Raw genomic sequence first — 16274 nt, 5'->3', positions numbered from 1 at the left:
GCAGGGGATGAAAAGTGATCTTCCCGTGATATTAACAAGGGATATTGACATTGATGCCAATGTCAGAAGCAAGACTTGAACTCATATTTCCTGGTTTCTAGCTCATTGCTCTAAATATTGGACTGTTCCCCCTCTCCCTAAGATATTAAGAGATCCATATTCAAATGGTTTATTTGGCTAAGTTCAGGATTCAGCTGGCCAAACCAAGGGATTTAAAAAGCCTACTACGCTGACTGGTTTCAATTTATCCAGACAAGTTTTTAGCAAGGTAAAACTTAATCCGCATAAATTGGGAATATTTTGGAGGTGGTCTGGCAAGGGGCAGAGCTACAGTTATCTGGGTATGTGTAATTGGATAACTTTAACCCAACCCAGCAATATTTCAAATATCGCCGAATAACTTAAAAAAAAACCAACCAAAAAACACAACAACTTTTGGGCCAGTAGGTCCAATCCCCCACACTCCCTAAAATACTAAAAACAATAGGGGCAAAACACCTGATTCCTCCTCCCCCTAAAAGAAAATAAATTCACGAGCCACAGTAGCCCGAGGTACCCCCTCACGACCCCCCGCTGTCAACTACCCTTCCCTCCCTTCCTCCCCACCTTCTCAGAGCCCCTACTCCCACCCAGCTGCCCCTCCCAGAACACATAAGATTCCCCCCCAAGGATGAGCTGGGAGCCAGTACAGTGTTACCATGTTTCCAGCCACTTCCAACATTGCTCTGGCAGCAGTTGTTAGTGTATGCTGCCAGCATCACCGTCAGAGCAATGTTGAAAGCGGCTGGGAGTACTGTAAGACCATATTAACTCCCGGCTCATCCCTGGGGGGTTTTTTGGAAGTTCTGGGCATGGTGGCAGGGTGGGGATAGTGGTTTTAGGTGAGTGGGGCAGTTGGCAGGAGTGGGGCCATTGCCAAGATTTGAATTAAAATATGCATATGAGAGGGGGAGAGGGGAATGACTTTGCACCGCTATGGCCCATGATTTTTATTTAAAAATTTTAGTTGGGGTGGAGAGGGGGAATTGGGTACTATGTCCTGACTTTTTTTTTTTTTTTAGTGTTTTGGGGGTGGGAATTGAGCCAGTTGACCCAGTTGACCCAGTAGAATTATTTTTTTAGGTTACCCGGCTATATTTTGAGCATAAACAATATACACATACCTGGATATCCTTAACTGATTATATTCAGAGGCAAAGCTTTATCTGAGTATATTCAGCAGGAGACCTTTCCTACTAAATATCTTTAGCAAGTTATTTGGCTTTTCTAATTATTGAATTCTAAATATTTTGCAGAGTCCTCCTTATCAACCATTTCTTTCATTACAGATGTAAGCAAAATATGGGAGCTGCTGTGCTGATTGTTGTCAGAACCCCATGCTAACAGAACATTTATCATGCAGAGTTTTAATATAATAGAAACAGTGGATAAATGATCCCTAAGAAATGTGCTAATTAAAAATGGGGTATTGCCAGGTGATTGAAAATGCTAAAATATTTGTGGACAAAAAAAAATAGCAGATAAGGAGCAGACAGGGTTATAGTCTGAGGCATGCTGATAACTCTGCCCGTTGTTATATACATTCTTAATAGAGGTAATTTTGTAACTGCCCACATTTGTGTAAAGTCTGGGAGTACTTTTTATGCACAGCTTTTACAATAACATTCAAAAGGAAAATATGCACCAGTTTTTGCTTTGAAAGTCTATACCACAAAATTACTTGCACACATTTATGCCTGCTAATGTATGTGCATGATCTTTTTAGAGGAAAATAAGTGTATACGTTTGAAAACTTGAAAATGTGTGTGTAAGTTCAAACCCAACCCAAACCCATTCCCCCCCCCCCCCAGGAACCCCCTTCCCTTACTGCAGGAAAGCGTATGCACGAGGTCTGTGTGTTGTGCCTGGGGGTGTCGCATGACACGTCCAAGAACTGGTTAGCGCCTGCCTCAGCAGCTACAGGAGGACTTCCTGATGGAGGTCCAGCAGGGCTTGGAGTGCGACAAACATAAAGTCTAGTCCACTTAAGACGTATTTGACACAGCAGCAAGAGTGGCCACAGCGGGCATTGATGCCCCCATATGGCTTGGCTCCGTGCCTCTGACCTCCGCCTGGAGGTTCAGGAGTGGATTGCAGACTTGCCCTGTACCGGAAAGAATTTCTTTGGGGACAAAATTAAAGATGCGGTAACCCAGCTGAAGGATCATCATGAGACGTTCCAGCACCTTGGAACCACAGTCCTCCGGCAAGAAGCCCTTGTGGCAAGGACCGAGGCACCCTTTTTACCATCCCTCCAGCGGAAAGGGTGAGGTCTCAGTGGGCGAGACCTAGGGTAAACCCAAGGCAACAACGGGCCCCTAGGACTCACCCAGCGCCCCAGCAAAGCCCCGTCACTGGGTTTTAACTGGCTGAGAGGGAGCATAGGCCAGCATCCCGTGTCCTCGACGGCAGACCCTCCAGTCGGAGGCCGGCAACAGTTCTTCGCAGACCATTTGCTGATAGTTACCTCAGACCAGTGGGTCCTATTAATTACTCATTGGGGATACAGGTTGCACTTTCAGGGTGTTCCCCCAGACTCTCCCCCATGCCCTGAATGGGGCCCTTCTGCGAATCAGGCAATACTCTTGGTGGAGCTCTCCACCCTTGTAATGGCCAGGGCAATCATACCCGTTCCACTAAGGCAACAAGGGAGCGGCTTCTTCTCCAGGTATTTCCTGATTCCAAAGAGAACAGGGGCGTTCATCCTTTTCCTGAAATGGGAAAGATTCAAGATGGTCTTGCTGGGCGCCCTGATTCCTCTCCTGTGGAGAAGGGGGGACTGGCTTAGCTCCCTTGATCTAAAAGACGCCTACACCCTCATTGGGATTTCCCAGGTCCACAAAAATACCTCCGGTTTGTGGTGGGCAAAGAACACTTCCAGTATCGGGTGCTACCATATGGCCTGGCGTCTGTGCCCCAAGTCTTTACCACGTGCCTAGCAGTGGTAGGGGCCTACCTGTGGAGGCTGCGGAATCAAGTTTTTCCCTACCTGGACGACTGGCTCATCAAAAGCGCCACCCAGGAAGGGGCGCTGTGGTCCCTGCACTCCACCATTTGGATGTTGGAGACCCTGGGTTTTCTGGTCAACTACCCGAAGTCTCAACTTGTCTCCGTGACTCAGCTGGACTTTATTGGTTCCAGGTTCGCCACGACACAAGCCAGGGCATTTCTGCCGTGGGATCGAGTGCTTACCTTAGAGTTCCTGGTGGGAGAGATCTCTCGGAAGCACCAGTTCTTAGCGCACCGCATGCTGCGACTGTTGGGGCACATGGCTGCGATAGTCCATGTTACTCCCTTCACTTGACTGCAAATGTACAGGGTGCAGTGCACCCTGTGGTCCCAGTGGTGCCAGGCCACCCAGAACCTTTGGGTGCGCATCTGTGTTACTCCACCACTCTGGAACTCCTTGGTGAGGTGGGAGAATCCATCCAGTTTGGTGATAGGGGTGCCCTTTCAAACCTCCCCTGTTCAAATTGTGCTCAGCATGGATACTTCCCTCCTGGGTTGGGGTGCCCAAGTGGATGGCATCCACACCCAGGGTCAGTGGTCTGCTCAGGAATGACGTTTCAGATAAACTTCCTGGAGCTCCAGACGATCCAATATGCTCTTTGGGCGTTTTCAGACAACCAAGTGGTGATGTGGTACCTCAACAAGCAGGGGGGGTACAAAGTTGCTCCTCCTCTGCCAGGAGGCAGTCCAAATCTGGTCATGAGCACTGTCCCATGACCAGATTTGTACCTGCCAGGTACAAATCTGTACCTGCCGGGTTGGAGAATGTGGTGGTGGATGACTTAAGCCATTCCTTCCGCCCCCACAAGTGGTCCCTGAAGCAGGAGGTTGCGGATTGGATCTTCCGTCAGTGGGGAACCTTGAACATGGATCTCTTCGCTTCTCCCTGCAACTAACAGGTAGCTTCCTTCTGCACCCTTTTCAGGGAAGACTGCAGACTAGCATCAGACGCCTTCTTCCACCACTGGGGCCAGGGCCTTCTGTATGCATATTCTCCATTTTCGTTGGTGTCGAAGATTCTCCTGAAGCTCCAATAGGACCAGGGCAGTGAGGGCACCATGATTCTCATCACTTCCTATTGGCCACGACAGATCTGGTTCCCACTCCTGCAGGATCTCTCCCTTCGGAAGACAATCAGTCTAGGGACCTCCCCAGACCTTTTCATGAAGGATTAGGGCAGGCTGCACCATCCCAACCACCATTCCTTGTCCGTAATGGCTTGGATGTTGAGAGGGTGATTTTACAGCTCCTGGACCTCTCGGATGATGTGTCCTGGTGGCATCCAGAAAGCCTTCCACTAGGAAGTCTTGTGGCCTAAAGTGGAGGAGGTTCTCCGTTTGGTGTGAGCAACACAGCTTGAATCCATTTGCTTGCTACACACTGCAGCTACTTGATTATGTCCTGCACCTTTTTCAGGCTGTCCTAAAGACCATCTCCGTCAGGGTACATCTCAGTGCTATTGGGGTCTACAACCAAGGTGTGGATGACTTGCCCATCTTGGTTCAACTTATCATGGGGCACTTTATGCAGGGTGTACTTCAGCTGAAGCTTTGCCTAAGGCCCCCCCATGATGTCCTGAGACCTCAGTGTAGTCTTGGCCCAGCTTATGAAGGCTCCTTTTGAGCCTTAGTGCACTTGTGACCTGAAGTGCCTGACCTAGAAGGTCATCTTCTTGGTGGCGGGCACCTTAGTGCGCAGGGTCGGCGAACTTCAGGCCTTGGTGTTATATCCAACTTACACGAAATTCTTTCACAATAGGGTGGTCCTGTGCACAGACCCTAAGTTCCTGCCTAAGGTGGTGACGGATTTTCATCTTAATCAATCATCTTGCCCACCTTTTTTCCCAAGCCTCATTCGCACCAGGGTGAATGGGCTTTGCACAGCTTGGATTGCAAGAGGGCCTTAGCCTTCTACTTGGAGCGGACAGCAGGCCACAGGAAGACCACACAACTCTTCGTCTCTTTTGAAAGGATTAGATTGGGAGTTGCTGTTGCCAAGCAGACACTGTCCAACTGGTTAGCAGACTGCATCTCCTTCTGCTACACTCAGGTGGGACTGCAGCTTGGTTGCCATTTCACGGCTCATTCTGTCAGAGCCATGGTGAATTTGGTGGCCCACTTCTGGATCTTCCACGTTGTCAAGATCTGCAAGGCTACGACGTGGAATTATCTCCCCTACTTTCACTTCTCACTATTGTCTGGACAAGGATGGCTGACACAATAGCAGTTTTGGCCAGACCATCCTTCGGAATCTCTTTCAGCTGTAGAACCCAATTCTTCCTGCCTAAGGCCCAATGTTCGGGTTCAGGCTGTCTCCCTGTTACTAACAGCACCTATATTGTGACTGTTGGCATGTGGTTAAGTGCCTCTTAGTCTTGCTTGTTGGTCAGGAACAGCCTGTAGCTAGGGATTCACCCACATGTAAGGACTATCATCCTGCTTGTCCTAGGAGGAAGCAGAGTTGCTTACCTGTAACAGGTGTTCTCCTAGGATGTTAGTCCTCAGGAAACCCGCCTGCTATCCTGTGGAGTTGGGTTTCTCCTTGTTTTTATTTTTGATTTTTCATAAATTCTATATTATGAGACTGAAGAGGGACCCCACGTGATGCATGGTTAGTGGCATGCTCAGTGTGCCAATCAAAGTTTCTAGAAACTTTGATTGGCACACTGAGCAAAAGTTTTCCGTGCCGGGCTCCATCTGATGATGTCATCCACATGTGAGGACTAACATCCCGCTGTCCTAGGAGAACACCTGTTACAGGTTAGCAACTCTGCTTTTCACATTTTACTGGTTCTGATTAGGTCATGTTGGCTATGATGTTTTAAGTGACATCACACATACCACATAAATCAGTCGGATTCCATTCCAAATGAGCCAATGTCTGAACTGCTCCAAACATGCCTGCTCCTAGAGATCCAGAGGAGATGCAGAGGAGCAGTTTCAGCAGTCTGAAGAACTATGAAGAGTACAGCTTTCTCTGAACCATGCTACTTTTATTAACTAACTATTGTTTACTGCCTTTCTGAAGAACATAAATATATGACCCTAATGTTGCATACTGGAGCAGAAATTATATCAGTGATCCCCATCTACAACCATCTGTCGCTGACACATACTAGTAATGTGTGTGCACTCTAAGCAACTTCCTTGGGTTTGTTTTCAATGCCAATGTATCCTAACTTTATTTTGTTCTTTGTGCCCCTTTTGAATTTGGGTAGAGTGATGATTCCTCAGATGAAGGATCCCTTCACATTGACACGGAGGCAAAGCCAGGACGTAATTCCAAAGTAAAGAAAGAGTCTGGGAGTTCTGCAGGAATCCTGGATCTCCTTCAGGCAAGCAAAGAAGTTGGGGGATTGGAGTACAATTCAAACAGGTAAAGCCTACCCAGGTAAAATTTACCACTATATACTGGGATGGTAACTTTCAAACCAGTGTGCGGGCACACATGTGCACACGTGTGTTGGCCCGCGCCCAGAGACGCAGCTATTTTATAACTTGCGTGCATATATGCTTGCATATTATAAAATAGCCTGGCGTGCGCGCATGTACGTGCAAATGCCATGTCTACTGTGTAAATCGGGGGATTTCAAAAGGAGTGTGCGCTGACACTAGTCCCAGTTTCACCATTTCGTCCCCAGTTCGCCCAGTTAAGAGATAGGACCTCCAAACCCCCCTAGTTTAATAGCCTTCACTCCCCTGCAGTTATCCTTGACCCTTAAAACCCCCACAGATCTGCCTATTTTTCTTTATTTTTTTTAACTTGCATGTCAACTATAGCAGAAGTAAAGTTACGTGGCAGGGGGCCTCTGGCAATGCTGGATCGCTTAAGTATTTACACTCACATCTCAGGTTCATGCTCCAAAATGCCCATGCCCTCCTCAGATCATGCCCACGCCCTGCCCCTTTTTGAAAACTTTCTAGATGTGCCTGCTGCGGGAGATACACACATATCTCATCAGCTTTTAAAATTCACTTGGCGTGCACAAGCCTGACTTATTCGTGCATCCCCTAATTAATGCATGCACCAGGCTTTTAAAATGTATCCTTCAGTGTTTCTCAAATGTGGCCAGCAATGGATTATGTTGTGGCCACCACAGATGAAGGAATTGGATAACTTTAACTGAGTATTTTAGGAAGAATTTTGTCAATGGTATCTCATGAAAAGGAGCACTGGAACACACTGCTGCGATGTCATATTTGTGGGAATCGGGTGATGCAGTGAGAATCTGGTTTGCATTCTGTGGCTTTCCATTGTAGTCAAATTGATTTCAGAACTGTAAGCACGGGAACACTTTAGGTCCTGTCACAATTCATATGTAGGAAAACATAGCACAGCATTACTATAGCAGCTCAGTTTTATCTGATGGTCCAGAACCAGGGTTAATGTTTGCCTACACTAACATTCATATATTGTTTGTGTTATTCTAAGAATATGTAATGGAGAAATAGATGTTTTCAAGGATTTTATGACTAATTTTTCCTTAACGGTAAGAGAGCAGCTAGAAAAGGTGGAAGCATGAATTTACTTGCCATCTTTGAGCCCATAGTAAGTGACCAGCTAGTTTTGGCCAATACCAGGAATGGAAATATTTAAAAAATTATCATTTCTGGCACCTGCTCATCTGTGAAATGAACAGATGCAGCAGGGGCCTTTGGCTGGCTTCGTTGCGGAGAACATGCAGCCGTTGCTAAGCGTGGCCCTTGTCGGGTCATCAAGAGGAGATGCCAGTGCAGCTGCATGCTGGAGGAGTATATGTTGCTGAACTCCCTGCTGAGCTACTGGCAGAAAGAAATATTGGTGTGGGTCTTACTGGGATACTAGAGGTAGAGTTGTTGCTGGATAGTGGATACGGAAAGTGACTTTGGGGAAGAGATGCTTGCAGAGAAAGAAGAAAGGAGAGGAAGTGAGGGAGAAGGAAGGAAAGAAAAACAAATGAGGGAAAAAAACATTCTCCCACAGATAAATGCTAAACGAAATACAAAAAAATAAAAAAAAAAAACAGAAAAATAATCTGAGGAAAAAAATATTAAATTACAAAGAACTGTGGGCTGGTAACTTTTCTATATATTTTTCCACCCTGGCCAATGGTGGTTGTTAACTCCGATGATAAGTACATCTTCCAGATGAATTAGGGAGATTAAAATATTGAAATATATCTCATATGTAGACAGACTATGTAAGTTACTATCGTCAATCATTTACTAAATACTTCAGCAGATTCCTAATATTTATTCATGCACTGACAAATTACTATAATTTCACAGTAACTTTAATTTATGCATAAGTAATTTGCATAATTGTCAGAGTTTGCTGGGGTTCCTCAGTAGAGACAGTTGGCTGTGCAGGAGTCTGTAGGAGAGTACGCCAACGGTATGGGTTGTAATTTTTCTTCTTATGATAGTCTCTGTGTAGTATCAAAAATAGCAATCCTGGCTAATGCTGCCAAATAAAATTATAAAAGAATAAGCTAATGAAAACTGCAACTAGATTGGGACCATTGAGAAACAGGACTAGGAAATGGAAAATACAGTTTTGCATAGATATGAATAAAGACCATAATAAAAATATACAGGATTGCCTTGAAACATACTGCCTAGGAAATGAATGTGGAGGAGCAAAATACCTAGGTAGCTAAGAAAATCAATTCAAAACAAGAAGTAATGGAGCCTGCTTTCCAGGATACATGTGCACTCATCCACACATAGATGTGGATAAAAATAAAAAAATCTGTTAGGATTCCCTTGGACCACCTGACATGTACAAATACAGACACACTTCTCATAAACCTTCTTGTTATAAAGTGGATTAAAAAGGATTGGGAAAGATAAAAAGCAAGAAACTTAAAAACTGCTTTTACTATCTTGTTGAATTAAAAACAAAACTTTACATATTTGGATATTTTTTTTTGGGGGGGGGTAGGGTGGTATTTTTCCATGTTACAGTATTGAGCCCATATTTAAAAACTGTTTGCAGTACATCATTTGAGCACATAAGTGAGTCCACAAAGATTTAAGAATAGACTTTTTATAAACTGTGAAGTGGGAGCATTACAGTTAATAAAATACCACTCATTTCTGTCCCAAAAGTACATGCAGGGAGGATAATTTTCAAACAACCGCAAGCAGCGGCATATAAGCATTTATATGGCAGCACATAGTTTTACTATAGTATTTTATAACCCGTATATATGATATTAACGTCTCTTATAAAAAATGCATTTTTCTACTCTGCAACTTATGCACTTTTGTAGGCTTATTTGCGAATACATGCAGTGCATTGAAACACGTATATCAATACATTGAACGCACACATACGTTTCCTACCTCTTTTTTAAAATACATGTGCATATATTTATTTATCTATTTATTTATCTATTTATCTATTTATTTATTTATATATTTTGTATGCCGCTTACTGACAGGGCTGTAGGCAGCTCAGTTAATAAAGCATTCATAAAAGAATAGAAAAACAAATAGGAAACAATAGTATGGGTTGAAATAACATATATTTTACGTGTAAAAGTAAAGTAAGACTTACTCGTATAAGTCCCAATTTACGCACATAATTCAGCCAATTTTAAAATATGCGTACATCAAGAATATACGTACATCAAGTTTTACCAATTAGTCCACCAGTTTGCCTAGTCCTTCTCCAGGTCATCACAAACTTCCTGGTTCTTCAGGCTGAACTCCTAGTTCACCCAGACCTCCCACCCAATCAGTACTACACTGTAAACATGTTCAATATCACTTTGTGCCACATAATTAGCAGATGTAAAAATATGTAAGTGAATTGGAAATTGTGTTTTAAAATAGCAACCTGTGTGAATAAATGTTGGTCCTGCCGTAGAATGCCCCAGACCATCTCTTTTATTACATGCATATATGTGCACGCAAAAGTGAAAATGTGTGTATTTTTTAATTTTATAAAATGTGAAATATGTAAGTAGGAAATATATAAAACATCAAAGCGTAAAGAGAGGGAAAAGGATCACAGTCCAATCACAAAAATCTAGAAAGAAATTATTTGAAAGCAAATGACAATATCATAGAAATCGCTCTCAAATTTTAATCTGCAGCCTCTCGCCATGCAATGGGCCGCAAGCTGTATTCAGCCTTCAGAGCAATATGATATATTCAATCATTTATTGTCATTTTGCTAAATCTGTTTCCTTAAATTTTTATTCCCAAAACATATTTTAATAAATGTGTTGCTTAAACTACCAAACGTTTTTTTCAAGAATTCTCATGAAAAAGTAACAAGATTCCCACATTTAAACTACCCAAAAAAAATTTTTTTTTTTAAATTCTCACAAAAAGAATGTTGAAGAGAGAATACTTAGCCCAATAAATGAAACATTTAAGCCAAGCCAGAAAAGGCTTATAGAACATAATTCATAACTTTCCCGACATGATTCATGTTTCAACTGATATCTCAGTCTTCCTCAGGGGATTTGTTATGTAGTTTTCTTAAAGGCCAATATTCTTCAACCCCGGACGGCAAAACCGTCTCCTCCAAGCATTCAAAATATGGCGCCATCGGTGAGAGGACCATCCACCTGTCAACTTGGCCCGAAACCAGTTGGATTACATTCTTGGGTAACTTGCTCACGGGCAGGAGTCAGGCGGCTTTCCAAGCAGCCAATCCAAATGGGAGGGCTACCTATGCAGAAGTCAAGGCCGCTATCCTGGAAAGAGCTGGGTTCATCTCAGAAATATACTGGCAGCCATTCCAGCAAGGGTTTCTGCAGCCTGGGGAGAGCTCCTGAAACCTGTTTCATTGCCTGAAGGATGCCAGCTGGAAATAGCTACAGCCAGCAGCAAAGACTGGCCTTGAAGTATCCCAATAGGTGCTTCTGGAACAATTCTTAATCGAACTTGACCAGCCCATGTGGAATTGGGTCTGCGGCCACACTGGGCTTATGTTGGAAAGAGCTCTAGAAGTGGAGGAAACCTTCCACCAGTTGCAATTGATGCCCAACTTGGTAAGGAGGCTAGTTAGACAACCCACACAAACTCCCTGGCGAAGCACAGAGAGTGGAGGTCTCCAGCAGCGACCCTCAGAGGTGGATAGCTTGTCTTCTGTACCTAGAACTCAGGCCACAGTCTCTTCCATGTGTTTTAACTGTGGTCGGAAAGATCATGTGGCAAGGGACTTCCAAACCCATATTACCTCATCTTTCCACTCTCAAGATTCAAAGTTTTCAACCACAAATTGGGGAGGAAATTGCTTTGCTTCGCAAACAACAAGCGATACGACAAATATCCCCGGGGACCCAATCAGAAGGATTTTATTCCTCATGCTTCCTCATACCCAAGAAATCGGGTGGACTTCGTCCCATCCTAGACCTAAGGGAACTGAACAAATTTCTCACCAAAGAGAAATTCAAAATGGTGTCATTGAAATCAATCCTTCCTCTGATTCAAACCAACAATTGGATGTGTTCCATCGACCTGAAGGATGCTTACACACACATCCCAATCCATCCAACCTCGTAGCGTTACCTATGCTTTCGCTACAGACATCAACACTACCAGTACAAAGTTCTCCCCTTTGGACTATTGGCTGCACCCAGGGTTTTCACCAAATGCATGGTAGTGGTGGTGGCTCATCTCAGACAACAGGGTATAACCATCTTTCCATATCTGGACAATTGGCTCATAATTGTCGCAACTCCAAATATCCTTCTAGATCACCTCCATCGGGTGATACAATGCTTACAGGAATTAGGATTAGTCATCAATTTTCAGAAATCACACCTACAACCAACACAACAGTTACAGTTCATAGGATCATGCCTGGACACTACTTGCTACCAGACGACAGAATATCACAATTCCGTCACCTTCTACATACCTTGAACCATACTCGGAGACCTTCAGCGAGACAGGTTTTAGTAGTCTTAGGCCACATGACGGCGGCTGTTTTCACGGTTCCAAACACCAGGCTACACATGAGACGCCTGCAATGGGGACTAAAATGCCAATGGAAACAACACTCACAACCATTGACACAGAAGTTATCATTGACCGCTGAAATGAAAAAAGATATAACATGGTGGCTCCTAAACTCCACCCTGTCCAAGGGAACATTGTTCAGTTCCCCTCCTCACAACGCAGTCTTAACCACAGATGCGTCTTGCAGGGGATGGGGTGCACACCTCGAGATTTACAAAACACAAGGGTTATGGACAATCTCGGAACAAAACCTACAAATAAATTTATTGGAACTCAGAGCGATTCGGAATGCATTACAAGTGTTCCAAGACCACCTGAAAGGACGCAGAGTCATGAGATACATGGACAATCAAGTGGCGATGTTTTACATCAACAAACAAGGAGGGTCTGGTTCATGGTCCCTCTGCAAGGAGACCCTGATAATCTTCGAACACGCTCACAGGAATTGCATACATCTGCAAGTAACTTACCTACCAGGAGTGGCAAATACAAGAGCGGACAGGCTAAGCCGCATCTTTCATCCTCACGAATGGACACTCAATGCAGAAATAGCCCAAAACATATTCATGCAGTAGGGGACGCCTTCGATAGATCTCTTTGCAATGGAGATCAATGCTCAAGTTCCCAAATTCTGCTCGATAAGACCAAGCCAATTCAGGATCGCTCAAGATGCCTTCCTCATCCCATGGAAGACAGGCCTCCTGTACGCCTTTCCTCCCATACCACTCATAACAAGGACAATTCAAAAGTGCATAGCAGACAAAGCTCAACTGATACTCATCGCCCCGGCCTGGCCGAGGCAACCATGGTACAGTTTCCTTATCCGACTATCCATCATGGATCCAATTCGTTTACCGAATCGCCAAGATCTTCTCTGCCAAGATCAAGGAACACTTCTACACCTGCTACACTCATCTCTCCACTTGACAGCGTGGAGATTGAAAGGCTCCTTTTAACAGAACAAGGAGTTTCCACTTCGGCACAATTCATTTTTTTAGAATCCAGGAAACTCTCAACGAGGAAAAATTATAGCTATAAATGGAAACATTACTCAACCTGGTGCTTCAAAGGTGTACCACCACTGGACTGCTCACCTGAGTTACTTATTGATTATCTTCATACACTATATGCAGCTGGTCTAGCAACATCATCCATCAGAGTTCATCTCAGTGCCATAGGGGCATATCATAGACCAGTTAACAATATTCCTATATCCAATCACCCCTTACTCTCTCGTTTCATTAAGGGGTTAACTCACCTTCGGCCTCCCATCTCTAAGCCTCCAGTTCCATGGAACCTCAAAATAGTTCTGGAACAGCTCATGCTTTTCCCGTTTGAACCCATGGACTCGGCACATATTAAATACCTCACATAGAAAGTTGTATTCCTGGTTGCAGTAACATTGGCACAAAGATTCAGTGAATTACAGGCCTTGGTCCATTATTCTCCATATTTGCAGTTTCATCACCCTCATTTGGTATCGTATGAAGGTGGACCATTAATTCATAGAGAAATTATAGGTAGCAAATTTTATATTTTCTATATTGATCAATAAGCAGCCACTGATGCGAAGATAAGAACATAAGAAAATGCCATACTGGGTCAGACCAAGGGTCCATCAAGCCCAGCATCCTGTTTCCAACAGTGGCCAATCCAGGCCGCAAGAACCTGGCAAGTACCTAAAAGCTAAGTCCATTCCATGTTACCATTGCTAATGGCAGTGGCTATTCTCTAAGTGAACTTAATAGCAGGTAATGGACTTCTCCTCCAAGAACTTATCCAATCCTTTTTTAAACACAGCTATACTAACTGCACTAACCACATCCTCTGGCAACAAATTCCAGAGTTTAATTGTGTGTTGAGTAAAAAAGAACTTTCTCCGATTAGTTTTAAATGTGCCCCATGCTAACTTCATGGAGTGCCCCCTAGTCTTTCTATTATCTGAAAGAGTAAATAACCGATTCACATCTACCCGTTCTAGACCTCTCATAATTTTAAACATCTCTATCTTATCCCTCCTCAGCCGTCTCTTCTCCAAGCTGAAAAGTCCTAACCTCTTTAGTCTTTCCTCATAGGGGAGCTGTTCCATTCCCCTTATCATTTTGGTAGCCCTTCTCTGTACCTTCTCCATTGCAATTATATCTTTTTTGAGATGCGGTGACCAGAATTGTACACAGTATTCAAGGTGCGGTCTCACCATGGAGCGATACAGAGGCATTATGACATTTTCCGTTTTATTCACCATTCCCTTTCTAATAATTCCCAACTTTCTGTTTGCTTTTTTGACTGCCGCAGCACACTGAACCGATGATTTCAATGTGTTATCCCTATGACGCCTAGATCTCTTTCTTGGGTTGTAGCACCTAATATGGAACCCAACATTGTGTAATTATAGCATGGGTTATTTTTCCCTATATGCATCACCTTGCACTTATCCACATTAAATTTCATCTGCCATTTGGATGCCCAATTTTCCAGTCTCACAAGGTCTTCCTGCAATTTATCACAATTTGCTTGTGATTTAACTACTCTGAACAATTTTGTGTCATCTGCAAATTTGATTATCTCACTCGTCGTATTTCTTTCCAGATCATTTATAAATATATTGAAAAGTAAGGGTCCCAATACAGATCCCTGAGGCACTCCACTGTCCACTCCCTTCCACTGAGAAAATTGTCCATTTAATCCTTCTCTCTGTTTCCTGTCTTTTAGCCAGTTTGCAATCCACGAAAGGACATCACCACCTATCCCATGACTTTTTACTTTTCCTAGAAGCCTCTCATGAGGAACTTTGTCAAACGCCTTCTAAAAATCCAAGTATACTACATCTACCGGTTCACCTTTATCCACATGTTTATTAACTCCTTCAAAAAAGTGAAGCAGATTTGTGAGGCAAGACTTGCCTTGGGTAAAGCCATGCTGACTTTGTTCCATTAAACCATGTCTTTCTATATGTTCTGTGATTTTGATATTTAGAACACTTTCCGGTTGGGCAAGCAATCCTGCAATCTCTATCCTCCTGTCCACGGTGACCGCCACACTGTCAAAGATCACGTACAAATATATATATCATAAACAACGTGATCGGGAGTTTGGGACTCCCATGACAGCATGGCCAATTCAGCCCTGCTATCGACTGGAAAAAGCAAGTTTGCTTACCGTAAACGGTGTTTCCGTAGATAGCAGGATGAATTAGCCATGCTGACCCACCCTCCTCCCTGGCAGTCACCAAGTCTTCGACTACACTACAGCTTAATCTCAGACTGAGGAGATTCCGTTACTTTCCTGCGCGGGAACACTCGCGCAGCCGCAGAGAGCAAAGCTCTGATCTCTGCTTTGACAAGCTCCGCCTCCCGGACCTGATTGACAGATCCCATGACAGCATGGCTAATTCATCCTGCTATCTACGGAAACACCGTTCATGGTAAGCAAACTTGCTTTTTTAGCATCTTTTTAAAAACTTTATCTGTTACTATCCGTAAGTACTCTGGCATTTTGTTCTATAAAATTGGACGTGCAACAGATACTGCACGATAATTGTAGATATTGGAAAATAGGTATAAATTGTAGATATTGGAATATAGTGATAGGTTGTAGGTATTGGAATATAGGTATATGGTCACAATTTCCAAGTCATTGCAGTTGATGAATAGGCTGCACTGCCCCACCTTTATACAACTGCCCAACCATAATAAAATTCAGGACTTTCCAGTTTGAAAAATTTGCAAGAAAGGGTAATTTTGAAAGGTATTTCTGCGGATAAAACCGTGTTTTTTCCCACTGCTGTGGCCTTTTGTAAAATTGCCAACACAATATACAGGTAAACTTACATGCAGATATCATATTTGTGCATAAGTTTGCCCAGACTGAACGGAGGCATTCCAGGGGAGGAAATTGGGAGCTGTTTGGACTTATTCACATACTATATGAAAAAGTAAAAGGTGAATTTTCAAAAGAAGCATATGTAAAATAGGAAATATACGTGTAAATCAGGGTCTGCAAGTAAATTTCCACATGTAAAAAAGGGGTGGGCCAGGGCATTCCTGGGAGGGGCCAACATTTACCCATGTAAGTTGCTGTTTTACAGCCTGTCAAAGTGACGTGTGTAAGTCTTGCGTACATTTGCTCCTGGTCATTATCTGGCATAAGTGATCGAAAACATCTTAAAAGTGAAAAAATGACTGGGTGGGAGGTTCTGGGGCTTTAGGCTGAAGAGCCAGGAGGGTCTTCATGAGCTGCAGATGAACTGGGCAAACTGGTAGACTA

The 16274-nt window shown here is 43.7% G+C and overlaps 1 protein-coding gene across 3 annotated transcripts in view; it reads left to right on the top strand.

The window, feature by feature from the left end:
* PHF2 (PHD finger protein 2) overlaps nucleotides 1-16274 on the top strand; it is a 381209-nt gene that overhangs the window by 328034 nt on the left and 36901 nt on the right. For all 3 annotated transcript variants that reach the window (XM_029600845.1, XM_029600846.1, XM_029600847.1), the window contains one exon: nucleotides 6266-6423. In XM_029600845.1, the coding sequence (XP_029456705.1) occupies nucleotides 6266-6423 (158 nt within the window). The remainder of the gene's footprint in view (nucleotides 1-6265; nucleotides 6424-16274) is intronic.

The sequence above is a fragment of the Rhinatrema bivittatum genome, chromosome 4 (genome assembly GCF_901001135.1).
Source record: "Rhinatrema bivittatum chromosome 4, aRhiBiv1.1, whole genome shotgun sequence".
Lineage (NCBI taxonomy): Eukaryota > Metazoa > Chordata > Amphibia > Gymnophiona > Rhinatrematidae > Rhinatrema > Rhinatrema bivittatum.
This window is presented reverse-complemented; position numbering and strand designations above follow the sequence as displayed.